This window comes from Quercus robur, chromosome 5 (genome assembly GCF_932294415.1).
Source record: "Quercus robur chromosome 5, dhQueRobu3.1, whole genome shotgun sequence".
Taxonomy (NCBI): Eukaryota; Viridiplantae; Streptophyta; class Magnoliopsida; order Fagales; family Fagaceae; genus Quercus; species Quercus robur.
This window is the reverse complement of record NC_065538.1, coordinates 77,966,178-77,978,837: the sequence shown is the minus strand read 5'-3', so window position 1 is coordinate 77,978,837 and position 12,660 is coordinate 77,966,178. Positions and strand designations below refer to the sequence as shown.

The following is a 12,660-nucleotide window of genomic DNA, read 5'->3' as shown; positions in this document are numbered from 1 at the left end:
TATTTGGAGGTACTAAAATAAGATTCTCCTGCAATTTTAAGGATATTGGTTATGCAAAGTTTCTCATTACACTACTGTTATGCATATAATTTTGAAAATCACTATTGAATTAATTCACCATCATTGTTCGTGAAATTTTGCTAAATACAACAAAATAAAAGAATAAATTGGTTCAATAGTATCTCTTAAATTGAATGGGGATAGGTGCATTAGATTGTTTAGCTCAATTACAATTTGTTACATTCAAATTCTTCACATACAAAATATCTAAATAGAAACAATATAAAAAATATAGTCATTAGTTCAAAAAATAATAATAATAATAATAACAACAAAAATCTAAACAATTTAATTTGTATGAAAAACTAACAAGAGCAAAATCTAATTTTGATTCTAATCAAATATTCTCTAAGCTTTGGTTATATATGTATATATATATTACCTAGGTTTATTTATATTGGACTCCTCATTTTTTACACTAAATTAATTCATTTGGAACAATTTTTTTTTTAAAAAAAAAAGATTAGATGGGACATGTGGCACAAAGTTAAATTCTAATTGAAATCCAATTTTTATGCTAAATTAACTTACTTAGCACAAAATTTAAAAGCTTAAATTTGATGAGACATATGGCGTAAAATTAGACTCTAATTGAATACTAATTCGAAATCTAATTGGATTTTCTCTCACATTTACCTATTGTTAATATTTATTTATTTATTTATTTATATATGATAATCACACCTAATTACATGAGCCATGATGTCGATCAATAAAATCTTTTCAATAATTTTTGTGCAATTTGATTTTTCTAAATAAGATTTTAAGTTTTTATTTCTCATAATTTTGAGGTTTTAATTAAATCAAAATCATTTTTTGTAAAATATTCGTTTGTTTAAAAACATTTTTACTTATTTTCTAAATAAAAAAAGTTTTATTTTTAATTAAGAATTCATTTTTCTTAGATCTTTAGATTAATCATAAACTATGATAACAATTAATATTATCCCCCCCCCCCCCCCTCTCCCAAAAAGAATCATATCATATACTATAGTGTAGTTCAGGAAATTTTATGTTTGGGAAATTTTTATAGAAAACTTTTTAGGGAAAAGAAAAATAATTAGTCTCTATCCTATACATCATATTTCAATTTGGTCCCTAACCTTTCAGTACCGTGTCAATTTAGTCCTTACTGTTATTTTTTGGATGAAAATTGATAACATGTCTGATGGTCAAAATAAAAAATTATCTTTCGTTGATGTGATAATATACTAAAATTTTATTTTGACTATTTAGTATGTCATCAATTTTCATCCAAGATATAACAACAGGGACTAAATTGACATGATACTGAAAGGTTAGGGACTAAATTGACACAATTGAAAAGTTAGGGACCAAATTGAAATATGCTATAAAGTATAGAGACCAAATATGTAGTTTAACAGTTTTTTATAGTTTTCATAAATGTGATATAAATTTTTTTTTATAATAGTCCATTAATAAATGTCATAAGGAAATCTGGTTATAAATAGACCCATATTTTTATTTAATCAATTATTACATCATCATAGTTCAACCACCAATCAAACACTAGTCTAATCTCAAAACCTAGAACATCTCATTTTTTTAGATCTTCTATGCAGTTTTTTTTTCTTTTTCTTTTTTATAAATTATTTTTTATAATGGAGAGGTGGATATGAACCTTACATGTCTCCGTATAAACATCAAGATGTGTTAAAAAATTGAGTTACAAGACTCTTAATCTTCAAATATAGGATTTGATTTTTAAAGCAGGGGTACTTGAGTAAACGTAGTATTTGGTTTTTAAAACACAAAATACTTGACTAAATAAGTGAATATACCAAATAAAAGACCAAATCAATGCCTATGAATAATATTATCCGCCATTATGTTCATAATATTGGTATCACCCATCGAAATATAAGACAACTTTTTTTTCTTTTTTTTGTGAAGAAAAATCTACGACAAATTGAATGTTACTTATTATAAAATAATAGCATATTTGTTTTATTTTCTTCCAAAAATGTCCATAACAAATACTCACCCAATATCTACAGTCTATTATTATGTATCCGGCACATCAAGCAAGAACAATCAGGCCCCCAAGAGTGGGGTAGAATGAAACAAACAAACCATTGACATGGCAGCCAATGCATTAATTTTGGCAACTTTAATTACACAGAATAGAAACGATGAGAATGGAAATATTGAGAAAGTGTCATCCCCCACCCAAAATTATCCAACCTGTTAGTTTTAAAAGTTTAGAACAATTGGCAAACCGTAAGTACAAACTTTTCTAGGTATAGATCTTAGAGTCTATAGGTTTGGTTAGACAATACTTAAGGTGCTGCAAGTTAGAATACAAGAAAAAGGAAGCTGCAGGTTCAGGAATTTGGAACATGCCAAGTTCGACTGATCGAGAAACAACTTCGACTGATTGAGACACGGATTCTGCAGAATTTAATTAAAGCCCATCAGCCTATTAAGCCAATTAAGTGATTAGGGTCTCAAATTTATTTCACATAGTATTTAAAGGAAACCCTAAGACACGTTTTGTGGAGACTTTGGAGGTGCTCTAGTGAGATCTAAAAGGTATTATGTCTTCTCCTTTCAATGTCACTACTGGAATTCCACCTACAGATTATTAGAACCAGTAGATTTGAAGTTGCTGCAACAAGATCGTACATAGCTGATGATCTAAACTTTCGAGAGTGGTGATCTTAGAGTCATAAATTGGAGATTTTGTGTTGCTATACCTTCGTGTGGGATCTCTAAGTCACAAGCGTGGGAGTTTGTGTTCAGCAAGTCCAAGATAGAATAGTCCATGGTAACGAAGTTGCACGTGGTCGTGTTAGTAAGTTCTACAAGAGGTAGTTTTAGATTTAGGGTTTAAATTTATTGTAATCTTTCATTCTATCATAGTAGATTTGTTTACCTTAAGAATAGCAAGGTTAAATCCTCCCTAAATTTTTACCTTAAAACGGTTGATTTCATTGGTTTTTCTAAGTAATCATAACATTGTCTTCTTTATATTTCTACACTATATGATATGATTGCATGGGTTTAACCTAAATCTAAATAATTAATCTAAATAACTACTTGGGTAATTCATTAGGTTAAAATAATCTGATTCTTAAGGGGTCTAAACATAAACAAACACAACCCTATGAGAAATACAATTAACACTCAACATTGATATTGTACTAATGTCAGAACTAATTGACAGGGAACTTATATTTACAACTGTTTACAGATCGATTAGTCAATATACAAGGGCTATCTGAAAACTAGAATAGAAGTTCCACCACTCCACCAAAAAAAAACTGTCTATAGTAGCTTTTTTTTAGTGCTGTTTTTAGAAAAAAAGCTATCCAAAAAAAAAAAATTTAAAAAGACCTATAGCAGTGTTTCATAAATGCCACTATAGGCCTTGGTCCTATAAGGGGCTATAGTGGCGTTTGTAAAACACTGCTACAGGTCCTTTTTAAAAATTAAAAAAAAATAAAAAAACCTACAAAATTATTTTCAAAAAAAAAAAAAAGTTTCATCACATATATATATATATATATATATATATGGGACCTATAGTGGCGTCTGTAAAACGCTGCTATAGCCCAATCCCAAAAAAAATTTGAGGGCCCTATAGAAGCATTTAATAAACGTCATTATAGACCCTTTGTCTTACAAGAGCTTATAATGACATTTGTGAAACGCTGCTATAGCCCAACCATACAAAAAAATTGAGGGACCCATAGCAGTGTTTCACAAACGCCACTATAGGCCCAATTTTTTTTTTTTTTTTAAATTGAGAATTTTTAAAAAACTTTCCCTCATATATATATATATATATATATATATGAGAGACTTATAACAGTGTTTAACTAATGCCACTGTAGACCCTTTATGTAGAAGGTTTCTGCTATGAGTTTATCTACGTGGATTGTAGAGTCTAGGGACAAAAGTTTTGTACTAGATCTGAAACTTTTCTTTACTATAGTGGATTGCTTTTCTGGAAGGTTTCCCCCCAAGTTTCTTACTGTGAAACTAGTTTGTTTCATTGGCTTTCCTAGGTCATCATATCTTGTCTTTTTTAATTTTCCGTTGTGCATGATTTTGACATGATATTGATGTTAGTTTGTTTTAACAAGGTTTATTCATAATAAATCTAATTAACAACTTGGGTTCAAAACTTGTTAATTCTATCAACCGGAGTCTTAATTTCCCAACAAGTACCAATTAAATATATTTTAGACATTTAGGGATTATACTAATATGGATAATATCTAATCAAATCACTTGAAACTCTCAACATTAAAATCAAATTAAAAATTAAAAAAAAACTACATTAAAAAATAAAATATTAGATGATTCTAATGCTCCCTGTATCATTGTGAAGTCTTAGAGCTTTAAACAATGGTCTTATGTAACTCATCGTTCAAGTTTCCATGACTGATGAACAGATACTAATTCTAGTGAAGCCCTTTATCGAGGGTATACTTCAGTAATGGATGCCTCACTAACAGACAATGGCATCGATTTTCTTTTAGATTTATCTGACTCCAATTCCACCAAAGGCATGCTTTGCTCTGTTCGGAAATATGCTGGATTTTGAGGTGATGGCAGAGTAATAGAGTAACTGTTTAGCATGACGACTATTGAAGCCATTGTTGGCCTGTCAACTGGATTTTCTTGTACACATAATAAGCCTATATGAAGACATCTAATCACTTCATTTCTCAAGTAAGAATCTGCCAAAGTGGGATCCAAAAATTCCAGTAGTGTTCCGTCCTTCCAATGTTTCCAAGCCTACACCAATTGGTAAGGTAATGTTAGAAAGTTACACTCTTTACTCTTAATTGGATGTGATGAAATTTGCAAAAACATAAGATCTATTCATACTCACAAAGCTCAAGAGGTCTACTGGACCATCTGATTGATAAAAAGAAGTGTTTTTCTTGCCACTTAGAATTACTAAAATTAATACACCAAAACTATACACATCAGATTTCGTTGAGAATTGTCCATGCATAACATACTCTGGAGACATATAACCACTGCAAAATAACACATTGATATCACATTAATATTGATAAAAAGAAAGTAATTAGATATGCTAATGCAATTATGTAAACAATGTTATGCGTGTAGTACCGCTTATAACATTACTCCATGAATACATGCAACCTGTAGTGATAGAAGTTTGGAGTAACTATGCAAAATCTAAATTATATGATTTTTTCCCCCAATTTCTTTGCCTTTAAAGTATTTTATTTTTAGAATGATGAAATGAATTTAGAACTTACAATGTACCGACAACCCTACTAGTGTTTCCTTGAGTTTGGTCAACTCCAAAAATCTTTGCCATTCCAAAATCTGAAATCTTTGGACTCATATCCTCATCTAATAAAACATTACTAGCTTTAAGATCACGATGTATAATTCTAAGCCGCGAATCTTCATGAAGATAAAGCATTCCTCGAGCAATCCCACCAATAATCTTGTAACGTTTAGACCATTCTAATTTTCCATGCCTTTCAGGTTCTACAAGTTCATCAAAATTCCATATTCTAATTAGAATAATCGTATAAATTCACATACACATTCAACTAATTCAATTAACTTCAGAATTTTTTTTTTTTTTGAAAACTATATATAGAAAAGAAATTTAGTAATTTCATCTCTTGTATGTTACACAAGACCATGATGAATTTCTAAATAGCTAAGTAAACTGCAAGCTAGACCCTTTTTGAATAGATCTATTTGGTCTTCCCTTTGAGGTTAAAACTTAATCTCACATTTCCTAAGACAAAATAAAAATAGAATATGATTGCAAGGAACATACCATATAGAAAGTAGTCAAGGCTTTTGTTGGGCACAAATTCGTAGACAAGTATCTTTTCTTCTCCTTCCAAACAAAATCCCAAAAGCCGTACAAGATTTCTATGTTGAAGCTTGGCTACCAATACAACCTCATTTTTAAATTCTCCTGCACCTTGTCCAGAGCTTCGTGATAACCTCTTTACAGCTATCTCTTGTCCATTTGGAAGTATGCCCTAAAAATATACTTCAACTTAGGATTATTTACCTCTTTCTATTTCAATAATACAAAAGATTTAGCTTGCTCTGAATTAACTATTCATAAATGAGTAGAATTATCAACAAAAAGTAAGCAAATAATGAAAAAACTAGGGTAAATTGCAAATATACCCCTAAAGTTTGGGGTTACTTGGATTTTATACCTTAAAATTTGAGAAGTTGGATTTTACACACTGAACTTTTTGTTCCGTTAGCAAAATCCAACCCTCTATTGGTGATTCACCTATGTGGCTATTAAGTGCCAAGTTGGTAGCCGACATGTCAAAAAACAAAAAGCACTACTGGCTGCTTCCAAAACAGCGATGTTTTGGATGAAGACAAACCACAATATCAGCAAGCAACGACCTTGTTTCAACAAAACTAAATTCCCAAATCATCACCGTCGATCTAAAGCAGATCTCTCGCCATCGCGGGCAAGCTGTAACAAACAAGATGGAGAGGTTTTGTGGGTGACGAGGGATCTTGGGGTTCGTGGGGAGCATTTGCAATAATTATTGGTAATTCAAATTTCTAATTCTTCAAAGTAGACAAGATGGAACCTTAGATACTAAAAGAGAGCTTGTTGTGCTATATGAGATGAAATTCATTGAGGTGAGTGGGGAGCATCAGCAAGTTTGGGAATGGGTTTTTATTTATGGTGAAGCAGCGACAGAATACTTGTTTTGTATTTTGAGCCAAAACAGCGTATATCAATAACCCAGGTGTTTTTGAATTCAAAAACATGTGAAACGAACTCATTTTGGGGGTGTGATTTGGCAGAAAAAAATTTACACATCAGCCCCAGCATGTCATTTAACAGCCACATAGATAAGTCACTAATGAGGGGTTGGGTTTTGCTAACAGAATGAAACCTCAAGGTGTAAAATCCAATTTCTCAAACTATCATGTGCCTTACAATTTACCCAAAAAACTATCATGTACCTTGTAAACCTGACCAAATCCACCTTCACCTAGTTTGTTATCATCTGAGAACTTATTGGTGGCAGCTTCAATGGTAGCAAAATCAAATTGCAAGGACTCTACAATCGAAATTTCATTAGCAGCTGCACAAGAAAACAGTAAACGTAAGTCACTACAAGTTTAACATTAGGGAATATAAGAATTTATAAAATCTAACAGTTTATTCTTTACCATTTTCTTTCTGTACAGTTTTGCTTGCTTTCCTTCTCATAAGGAAGCAGTAGCCCATAAAGAATAGCACCACCGAGACTATTATGGGAGCAACAATGGCAATAATTGTCAGCGATGAGATATGACTTTTTCCTGCATAAACAATATTCTGGTTCATTGGTAAGCTACACAATAGAATGGTTTATATTTTTATAATTAGTAACGCTATTCAAATAATATTATAAATAATATTTTTTTTTATTGAATACTAACCAGTTGACACTCATGATTAAGAGCTACCAGAATAATAACCTATATTCTAATTAAAGTTGAAAATAGAAAGAAGCTGTAGCCAACGAATAAACCAACCACAATTTGTAGCACCTAGCAATGCTTTTGTTAGTTTGTTTAGACCCCTGTATACTCAAATTTTTTAACCTAATTAATTAACCAAGTTGACACTTAGGTTTATTATTCTAATCTAAGTTAAACACAAACAATTATATCATTAAATGCGGAAAAGTAAAGAAGACAAGTGATATGATGACCCAGAAAAATCAATGAAACCGTCCAATACAAGGTAAATAATTTGGGGAGAATTTAACCTAAACTATCCTCAAGACAATAAATTCACAATGATAGGATGAAAGTTTTACAATAGACTTTCTCCCTAAAATCTAAAGCTATCTCTTGTAATACTTACTCACGTGACTACAATCAACTCCGAATCTATGGACTCTTCTATTTGAATTTGTTGAACACAAACACTCATGTTTGTGACTCTGAGATCCCACTCAAAACTTTAGATCATTAGCAATTTTTGATCTTGTTGCAACAACTTCTATAGTACCGGATCTTGAGTTTCTTCAAAGAATATTGCCGGTAGAAGATTTTAGAGAGTTCTGGATACAAAAACCTTAGATCTAAAATTGGAGGCACAAGACGCACTCTTCTCTCTCTAAAAACCCCACCTAGGGTTAGCTTATAATGTCCTTTAAATACTACAAAAAACGGATCATGATTTGGGCTTCAAACGGTTTAGTTATTGGCTTTTTACGTTTGCTGATTTTTGTTGATTTGTGATTTTCAATCGATCAAACAACAATCGAGAGCAATCAAACAATAATCGATAGAACCATATTGCATCTCACTTTTTTCATCCTAAACTTGAGTTTTTTTGTCTTAGACTTGAAAGTACATTATTCTGACTCAATAAACGTACTTTTCGTTATGGTTTACCAGCACTACAAACTCAATAAGACTTACATTTTTCATCTCTCCGTATAGGAGGGAAATATATTGTGGGGTCAAAGGATAAAATACTCCCTGCCCCTCTTTCTTTCTTCTGAGTTTCCTTGTCTACCAAACAAAGAGAAAATGGTAATCACTACATTATTTCACTTCTCAGTTTTCGGCATCTCCGTTTTTCACCCAAAGCAAATAGACCCATTTTGATTTAAATATTGTTATTGGCTTAAGCCTAACTCACTACCTATAGTAAAAAGAAGAAGAATGAGAAGTGAAAATAATGAATTGGAAGCCCAGGAACGCAACTAATTCTATAACTTCCTTCACAACTATTAAAATAATGAATAGGAAACAAATAAAAATGACATTAATAAGGGAAATTCTTCTTTTACTTTGTACGGTAAAATGTAAATTTATTCACCTGAACCACTACAATATAAATATATAATGTCCTATCAATAATTGCTTTTTGTACAAATAATTATTCACTAGAACCACTTGCACATTAGATACTATAGGCTCACCTCTGATGTAATAGTCACTTCACAAATATAAATACTTGTAAGGTGTAAGGCAGGTAAAAGTTGAGATCCACGTTTCTCAAAAAGAGTTTTACACACATACACTTAGATTAAATTTGTGTATAATTTTATCTCATATATATATATATATATATATATATAATGCTCACATATTTCTACTTATTGTGAAAAGAATCATATCATACCCATTTTGTCTATTTTTACCGGGTCTTTTATTTTTTTGGCAAATTCCATTAACATGCTCTAAGATTTTGGCTCATGCTAACTAAGTCTAAGACTTTTTAAAACTAACTAATTTTTTTCTCTAAAACTAACTTAATTCATAAGACAGTTGAGAAAAAAAATGATTAATTAGTCTAATAGTATTTGTGGATTAAGTTAGCTTTAACTACCAAATTAATCAGTTTTAAAAAATTTTGGACTCAACTCATATATATTAATGGAATTTAAACTCTTTTTATTTTTATTATTGGTCTGGGTCTATAAGAGCACCCACACTAGATGTGGGATATGTGCCAAATGCTAAATATTTGGCACATATCCCACACCAAACCCAATTTTAGCCCATTTAGTAGATGTGGTAAATTTTATTTTTTTTGCAACATTGAACAGTACCGTGGCAAATTTGCCACGGTACGGAAGAGATGTGGTATATTGTTTGTTGTTTATTTATTGTGTTGATGTGTAGTAAATATTATTTTAATGTGTAGTAAATATTATTTTAATGTATAGAATTGAATTATAAAACATCTGATAAATAGGATGTTGTAAAATGATGTGGTAAAATAATAAAGTAGGCATTTGATGTGGTAAAATGGCATAATTTTTGGAACATCTGCTACGGATGCTCTAAGTATTAAGTACACATTACTCATCATGACTTTCATGTCTGCGCTTTGCCGGTGATTGTATTTGCACCTAATTTCTCAATCTTTTGAAACGAACAATAAATAAATAATTTGAGGCAGTCAAAAGCTAAATACTTGGTGAAACTGAATAGTGCGAAACCACGACAACGACTTTTGATCTGCTGAAGAGAAATTTTAAAAAAAAAAAATTAATAATAATAAATTTAAAAAATAAATAAAAAGAAAGCTTTACCTTTCGGTGTTGGAGGCGGAGGAACAAGCATTGGCGGCGGCGCCGATGTGTTACCCGTGAGATAAAACAGGTAAATTTCAAACCTAGCAATACAACTGGGAAACAAAACTCTTCCCCCTTGCTTTCCACTCGGCAGATTCTGTATTGCTGACTGAAGACATCTGTTGCAATCGTAACCCGACAGGTCCGGCGTGCACTGAGCAAGTGTATACACATTTTGCAGCGCTGTGAAATTCGCTTGTTTCGTCCCAAACTTCTTTACCCCAGTACTAAGATTTATAATCCCACTTGCCAAATCGTTCATTGTTGCTCTCACTAGCTGATCAAACCGGGCTTGGTCCGAAATATTCTGTGTGTTACTCAATATCACGTTAGGGTCGGTGACCATGCTGCCAAAGAAATACTGGTCAGAGTAGCGTAACATGCATTCGTCGTACCAACCCACGGCTACTCTCTCCGTGGGACAGCGCTGGACTATGTCTTCTGTTGCGTCGGCGATGCAGCTTTGGCAGGTGTCGGCGGAGAGGTCGCCGCGGCATAGGAAGAGGCCGTAGACTGTGTCCACGGAGTTCCCGGCGGTGGCGTTGTAGAATTCAACGTCTCCTGTGGCGTTGGATGAGAGGTATATGAGGAGGTGATTGAGATTGGATTGGTAGGTACTGTTGGGGATGAAAGTGGTGGTGTTTGGACAGTTATGATAGAGGTAAGTTGCAACGGCCTCAGTTCTGGTATGGCTGAGGAAGCTGATCAGAAAGTAAAGGACCAAAAGGGTCAGGCACAGGTTGAATCTGCAAGGCTGAGGCAACTTCATTGTCATGATTAACTCAGACTCTTGTGCTTTCCGCAACGTCCTCCAATGTTTTCTATAGTAAGAAACACTTACACAAGGGGCTGAATTAACATTTAATAATAGCTAGTCAACAAAATAATAAGTCGAGCCACCTTGATTTTTTATTAATTTTTTCCTACGAATTTGTTGTCATTGGCGAAAAGTGCAGAGAGTAACTGAGTAACGAAGACGGCAATAGTATCACAAATCTTACGCTAGGTGGATGGGGACAGAAATGAACCTTTCCGAAGGGATGCTTCTATGGGCGGAATAGCCCCTGTTAGTAGGTTAAAGTGAGTCACGTATACAAGCTTACGTGTGGTAGCAATTTCATAGAAAAATTTGTTTCATGAGACCATCTCATAAATAGGAATGGCAACGGGCCGGGTTTGGGCCAGGTTTTTGCATATCCGGACCTAACCCGCGGGCCTAGACCCGCAACCCAAACCCGGCCCGATTATTAAACGGATTTTTTTCAGGGCCCAGACCTGCCCCACCAGGCTCTGTGGGCCCCGTTTAGCCCAACCAGACTTGGGTAACCAAAAGGAAGCTTTTCTTGTTGAAAGCCCTAAAAGTCCCAGCTATTGTAGCAGACTCTGGGATGATGTTAAACGTTGTCCCTCCTTGGATTATGGCAATAGAAACCACAAATCAAACAGCTAAAAAAGCCAAATGCTTTAAAACTTGAAATTGTTGCTAAATAACACAAGGGGATCAAAATCCACTAACCTCCTAAAGCTTTTTTTTTTTTTTTTTTTGGTGTACATGTTATAATTATCCAAAAAGCAATCTTAACCAAATATAAAGATCACCCACTAAAGTCAATTATACAAAACACTGAAAAAAGTTTAGTTAGAAACCAAGGCATCTATGAAGTAAAAGTTCGATCTGACGGAAAATCGTATGAATCAAACCCAATTTCTTCAAAGAACCTATTGTTTATCAAAACCAAACCTATCCAAGAGCTAATTACAGTAATCTAAAGCAAAATCCAGCTCAGAAACACAAATTTTTGTAATAAAATATTACATTTTTTGTAATAAAATATTACATTTTTTGTAATAAAATACATGATGAAACTCAACTAGACTAAAGTGTAAACCAAATGATCAACTTCATTTCATGGGGGTTCAGACTATAAAATTACAATTAGCACCTGAGGCTCTAAAGGGTCTATCTCCCTTGACACAATATTTTGCAAGTCGATTACTGACGTTGATACAGCCAAAAGGATCAATGGACCGGTGGTGACATCAGAGAACAAACTGGCAGTGATAGATGGGGATGAGACCGACTGTGAGAGGTAGAGAGCTTGGGCGACGTCGCGGCAGTGCTTGAGAGTGAGTGAGACGGAGGCCGTGTGAGCTGTGAGATTGAGAGTGAGTGATAGAGTGCTCTTGTGCGTGCTCTTTAGTGACTGAGTGAGTGACAGAGAGAATGAGCGTGCTCTTGTACGAGGCGTGAGCTGAAATGAGAGGTGAGTGGGTTAGGATTTACCATTATATATATATATATATAAGGGGTTTTTTTTTATAATTTCAGAGTAACCAGGTCCGGGTCCGAGCTGGGTTTCAGACCAGGTTTTGATAAAACATGGACCAAACTCGGACCCGGTTCGGGTTTTTTATATAAAAAAACTCCATACCCGACCCTATTCTTTATCAGGTCGGGTAAAATCCGCCCCATTAGGGTCGAGCCAGGCCGGGTATCCGC

The 12,660-nt window shown here is 33.4% G+C and overlaps 1 protein-coding gene across 1 annotated transcript; it reads right to left on the bottom strand.

Moving 5' to 3' along the window:
* Positions 1-4,317: 4,317 nt before the first annotated feature.
* LOC126727221 (cysteine-rich receptor-like protein kinase 10) lies at positions 4,318-11,120 on the bottom strand. Its single transcript, XM_050432791.1, has 7 exons — positions 10,119-11,120; positions 7,249-7,380; positions 7,039-7,160; positions 5,864-6,074; positions 5,325-5,562; positions 4,925-5,075; positions 4,318-4,827 (listed from the first exon to the last, which is right to left on the bottom strand). The coding sequence occupies exons 1-7, from the start codon at positions 10,933-10,935 to the stop codon at positions 4,504-4,506; spliced, it is 1,995 nt and encodes a 664-aa protein (XP_050288748.1). The 5' UTR covers positions 10,936-11,120; the 3' UTR covers positions 4,318-4,503.
* Between the last annotated feature and the right edge of the window lie 1,540 nt (positions 11,121-12,660).